This window comes from Myotis brandtii, unplaced genomic scaffold (genome assembly GCF_000412655.1).
Source record: "Myotis brandtii unplaced genomic scaffold, ASM41265v1 scaffold334, whole genome shotgun sequence".
In the NCBI taxonomy this organism is placed as follows: domain Eukaryota; kingdom Metazoa; phylum Chordata; class Mammalia; order Chiroptera; family Vespertilionidae; genus Myotis; species Myotis brandtii.
Window position 1 is genome coordinate 948,980 of NW_005362885.1, and position 5,875 is coordinate 954,854.

Here is a 5,875-nt window from a genome sequence, read left to right on the forward strand (position 1 = left end):
CCGCCCTCACCGGCCCTGACCCCGCTGGGTCTGGGGGCCCAGGACGGAGGACGGGAGGGCCGGAGGGGCCCAGGGGTGCTGCCTGAGAGGCCACTTCCCAGCTCGCTCTGCTGGCCAGGAGGGGCTGGGAGAGGTTGGAATCGGCCGCCTGCGTGCCTCTGCCTCCACAGTGCGTGCACGGGATTTTATCGATTCTGAGAGACGGAAGGAATGAGAGAAACGTCGATGTGAGAAAGAAACATCAATTGGTTGCCTGCTGTATGCACCCCAACTGGGGATCACCCACAACTCGGGCATGCGTCCTGACCAGGAATCGAACCATGACCCCCTAGTTCAGAGGTCGAACGACGCTCACCACTGAGCCACAGGGGCCGGGATAGATAGTTCTTTTAAGAATCTGTTAAAATCCGCATGCAGCCTGGCCGGTGAGGCCCAGTGGTTGAGCATCAAACTATGAACCAGGGGGTCACGTGCCTGGGCTATAGGCTCCATCCCCAGTAGGGGGCGTGCGGGAGGCAGCCTACTGATGATTGTCGTTGATGTTTCTGTCTGTCTCTCCCTCTCCTTTCCTCTCTAAAATCAATACAAATGTTTCTAAGAAATAGAGCATCTGTTTTTAAAAGTGTTTGCTGTTAGGCGCTCTAACAGGATAACCTGCGTTTTCAGGCCGCGTGTCCTGGGATGAGTACAAGGTGAAGTTCTTGGTGAGCAAAGGCCATAACGAGAGGGAAGTTGCTGAGAAGATAAAGAACAACCAGGAGCTGAAAGTTGACGAGGAGAGTGAGTGCCAGGCCCCGGGCACCGCGCTGGGGTGGGGGGGACGCTGTGCGGGTGACACTGGGGTCAGAACCCAGTGACCAGGTGGGGTACCCGCCTGGGCGCGGACGCTGGTGGGAGCTGGGGGGACAGACCCGCCCCCCTCAGGTTTCAGGGCCATCCCTTTGAAAATTCGTCTTACTGGGATGGGGGTCTGAGCTTGCACCCTTCACTGGTTGCTGCCTCCACACGCCCTCCACCCTCCCTGGGTTTGTCCCCAGCTCATGTTGGGCTGTGGGACCCTTGAATGTGCCGTGTGGTGCCTGTCGGCCCTGTTCCTTCTTCACTGCTGGATCGTCACCCGCCGCGGCCCCAGGGCTACCGTGCTGTCTTCCCTGGACGGACGAGTGTGCTTCTCAGAGGCACCCCTGCCAGCGCTGTCCCTGTTACAGCCTCGGCGGTGTCCCTGTTCATCTTCCATCCTCTGCTTTGAGGAGGCCGCTGGGGCCACTGTTGCCCCCATGGACCTGGGCACTGCTGTTCCTGGCAGGCCCTCTGCCATCAGCCCTGCGGCCTGCCTTCCGGTGCCAGGAAAGTAGCTGACGTGAGTGTCAGCCTCCCCCGGCCCTGCCGCGGCTGACGGGATCGAGGCTCAGCCTCCCTGGCCTTCCCCGGCCTCCCCCGGCCCTGCTGCGGCTGACGGGATCGACCTTTGGGGATGAGCTCTGGTCTGGGCTTGTAAAATAGAAGAGTGTCCGTATCTCGGTGCAATTATTTTTAATTTATCTTTATTGTTGAAAGTATGACCATATCTCAGTATAATTAATCTTTATTGTCTGCTTTTTAAGGTCTTTTAAATATAGCCTGGTCCCAGCTATTACTGGGAGCATTTAAGAAGAGGTCTCTGCTGATCGCCATGCAGCCACTCGGTAGATGACAGTAGCAACCAGGGACCAGGTGTAGAGGTGGTCCCTCTCATGGCAGAGCAAACAGTAAATGTGATACCTATGCAAATGGCCGAGGAAGCAAGCAATACCAGCAGGTTCTGTGGAGCATGCATGCATCCCCTGAGAATTCTCAGTGACAGAGGGAGGGGACATTATAAGAACTTGGGTTCCAAAGAGTCAAGTGGATGGAAGCTTCCTCTCAGTGACCTGGGAGGTGTTACCTCATTGGGTAGTCACACGTTGGTGAGATACTGACAATCTAAGAAGCACAGACAAGGAGCATCTACCTCAGAAACCTTTTAATTCAACACCAGGCTGTATTCTTGCTAATGGCACGCTTGGTCTACTCCAGTGATGGCGAACCTATGACATGCGTGTCAGAGGTGACACGTGAACTCATTTTTTTGGTTGATTTTTCTTTGTTAAATGGCATTTAAATATATAAAATAAATATCAAAAATATAAATCTTTGTTTTACTATGGTTGCAAATATCAAAAAATTTCTCTATGCGACACGGCCCCAGAGTTAAGTTAGGGTTTTTCAAAATGCTGACACGCCGAGCTCAAAAGGTTCGCCATCGCTGGCCTATACCCTGTTGGAGTCACGTGGCTGACAGTTGTTGAGGGTTCTGCACTGTGTTTATAGAGATGCTGGTCTGCAGTTTTTCTTCCCTTGTAACGCGTGTGTCTGGTGGGGGTGGAGCCGGCCCCCTGGGCCAGTCAGAAGGTGCCCCCTCGTTTCTGTCTCCGGCGGAGGCCTCAGCGTTGGTGGGATCCTCCCGTTCATCCGGCGGGCTCGCCAGCGAACCTTTGCCGAGCGGCCTGATGAAGCGTCTGTTCGTGCCGCTGGCGGGGTTCTGGGAGCCGGTCTACGTCTTTGTAACAAGTGAGGTGAAGCCCACCCATCTTTCTGTTTCTTCTTCCTCCTTCTGCTTCCCTCTGCTGAGGCGAGACTTGGAGACGGGCCCTCCCGACAGCGGTGCCCGACGACGGTCCACACGCGGTGGTTCACGCTCACACCTTGGTTGTTTCTGTTCAGCCCCTCGGCGGCCGCGCACTGTCCCGGCTCCGTCCGTCCCCTGTGGCTGGTCTCCCAGCTCCTGCCCCGCACCCGGGTCCAGGGTCCGTCTGTGCTCTCTCTCCGGTGCTTGTCCGTCTCTCCCATGGGCTGTGGCTCAGGCTCTGCCCGAAGGCACCTGGGTCGTGGGGCCTCTCCTGCTGCTGCCGCCGCCAGGGGTGGGAAGCCCAGGGGTGGGAAGCCCAGGGGTGGGAAGCCCAGGGTGGGAAGCGCTCTGGCGGCCTGTCCAGGCCCCGCCTGCTGAGGGAGCGGGTGTCGGGCTGGGGTCGGAGGTGAGTGCAGAACTCCACACTCTGCCCAGTGGCCTGCCCCTCCCTCTCCTCTCTGCTCTCCTGCATGTTCCACGAGTCCCTTGTTTCCCTTCCAGTCTCGGGGAGGGGATGGGGGGGCCCCCCCGCTGGGTTCCTGGGGCTGCGGTCACACCTGGCCGGGTGGGGGCGCCTCTCAGGGCTGTTCCCTCGCGCTCGGAGCAGGGCCAGTCCCAGGCACCTTCCAGCTCTGGATCTGTGGGCGTCCCTGCTCGTGGCCCCGTCACTCAGTCTGTCTAGTGCAGTGACGGCGAACCTTTTGAGCTCGGCGTGTCAGCATTTTGAAAAACCCTAACTTAACTCTGGTGCCGTGTCACATATAGAAATTTTTTGATATTTTCAACCATAGTAAAACAAAGACTTATATTTTTTATATTTATTTTACATATTTAAATGCCATTTAACAAAGAAAAATCAACCAAAAAAATGAGTTCGCGTGTCACCTCTGACACGCGTGTCATAGGTTCGCCATCACTGGTCTAGTGTGTCTTCTCACACAAGGGCCTTACCACTGGGCGTCAGGCCACCTCAGCCCCAGGGATCTCATCTTAGAGCAAGTGTGTCAAACTCGCGGCCCGCAGGCCACATGCGCCCACAACGAATGTTTTTGCGGCCCAGCCAATATAACAGTGTGTAAGAAACGTTTTAACAAAAATTTTGTAACTTAATTTTTACATTATCTTGTTATATATATTTATTAATAAGGAACTACAACGTTCGCTAATGACTGATTACTATAATCGTGTTGCATTCATTTCCCTTACTCGCCTTACATGCGGTCGCACCATTTCTCTCCACTAATACTAGCAGCGAATATTTTAGCGGCCGATTGCCACATCATTAGTCTTGGACTGACTTGTTGGGTGTGAACAACAGGAAATATTTCACTTTCAGAGAACAAGAAAAATAGGTTTATTGGCATTATGCTTATTAATTTGTGCAGTTATTCAGTGTCTGGTAAGTTAATGTTCAAGAAAAAATATTAATTTTTATTAAAATGTTCTATTATTTTATGTAACAATTACTCATTTATTTCAGCCCTTTGTATTCAGCATGTCTCTATCGAAATAAACCTACGTTTCTGTGAAAATTGAAGCTTTTGTTTTTTTGCAGCCCACATAAACTTATACCTTGTTTATTTAGCCTATGTTAGCCTTTGAATTTGACATGCTTGTTCTAGCAAATTGTGGCAAATGGGCAAAGAACAAGATAACCAGGGAAATCATAGGCACCTACCACTACTTTTAGCTTTTACTCTTAAAAGAATTTTATGCTGGCCCTGGCCAGTATGGCTTAGTTCAGTGATGGCGAACCTATGACACGCGTGTCAGAGGTGACACGCGAACTCATTTTTTTGGTTGATTTTTCTTTGTTAAATGGCATTTAAATATATAAAATAAATATCAAAAATATAAATCTTTGTTTTACTATGGTTGCAAATATCAAAAAATTTCTATATGTGACACGGCACCAGAGTTAAGTTAGGGTTTTTCAAAATGCTGACACGCCGAGCTCAAAAGGTTCGCCATCACGGTGCTGTCCTCTCCTCTGTTTTTACTCTTTTTACTTATGCTCTCCCCTCTGTCTGAAGTGCCATGTCCCCTGCATGTCACCAGACTGACTCTTGCTCCTTTAAAAAGACTCAGCTCAGCCCCTACCCTCATTCCATCCCATCCCAGGCTAGGAGACTTCCCTGGAATCCCGAGTCCCTGCCTGAGTCACCGTCCCAGTACTTAACCCTTTGACTGGACTTGGTGATTTCTCCCACTACCAGGGGTGGGCAAACTTTTTGACTCGAGGGCCACAATGGGTTCTTAAACTGGACCGGAGGGCCGGAACAAAAGCATGGATGGAGTGTTTGTGTGAACTAATATAAATTCAAAGTAAACATCATTAAAAAAAAGGGTACGGTTTTTTTTTTTTTAGTTTTATTCATTCCAACCAGGCCGGATCCGGCCCGCGGGCCGTAGTTTGCCCACGGCTGGTCTAGTGTGTCTTCTCACACAAGGGCCCTGCCACTGGGCGTCAGGCCACCTCTGCCCCAGGGATCTCATCTTAGAGCAAGTGTGTCAAACTCGCGGCTCGCAGGCCACATGCGCCCACAACGAATGTTTTTGCGGCCCAGCCAATATAACAGTGTGTAAGAAACGTTTTAATAAAAATTTCGTAACTTAATTTTTACAGTATCCTGTTATATGTAATTATTAACGAACTACAACGTTCGCTGATGACTGATGACTATCATCGTGCTGCATTCACTTCCCTTACGCGCCTCACGCGCAGGCGCACCATTTCTCTCCGCTAACACCAGCAGCGAATGTTCTAGCAGCCGATGGCCACGTCCTCAGTCTTGGACTGACTTGCTTGGTGTGCACAACAGGAAATATTTCACTTTTGGAGAACAAGAGATATAGGTTTATTTGTGTTAGGCTTACTAATTTGTGCAGTTATTCAGTGTCTGGTAGGTTAATGTTCAAGAAGAAGTACTAATTTTTATTAAAAGGTTCTGTTATTTTATGTGAACGATGACCCGTCTCTCTCAGCCCTTTGTATGCGGCCTGTCTCCGTGGAAATAAGCCTGCGTTTCTGTGCGAGTTGAAGCGTCGTGTTTGTGGCCACATCCACGGAAGCCTGTGTGCTTGGCCGCATTGGCCTGTGGGTGTGACCTGCTTGTCTTCGGTCCTAAACGCAGCACAGGCTCCAGGGAGACGTGCAGTCCGCCGCCCGTCACTCCCCGAAGTGGGGCCGGCGGCACCGCCAGCTGCTCCCGGCTCGGGCCTGTCCCT

General features: G+C 51.6%; 1 protein-coding gene across 1 annotated transcript in view; it reads left to right on the top strand.

Annotated features, from left to right (window-relative positions):
• SDF4 (stromal cell derived factor 4) overlaps window positions 1-5,875 on the top strand; it is a gene marked incomplete at its 5' end in the record, with an annotated part of 10,149 nt that overhangs the window by 1,961 nt on the left and 2,313 nt on the right. Inside the window, one exon of the mRNA XM_014543781.1 lies at window positions 658-780. Within this exon, the coding sequence (XP_014399267.1) occupies window positions 658-780 (123 nt within the window). The remainder of the gene's footprint in view (window positions 1-657; window positions 781-5,875) is intronic.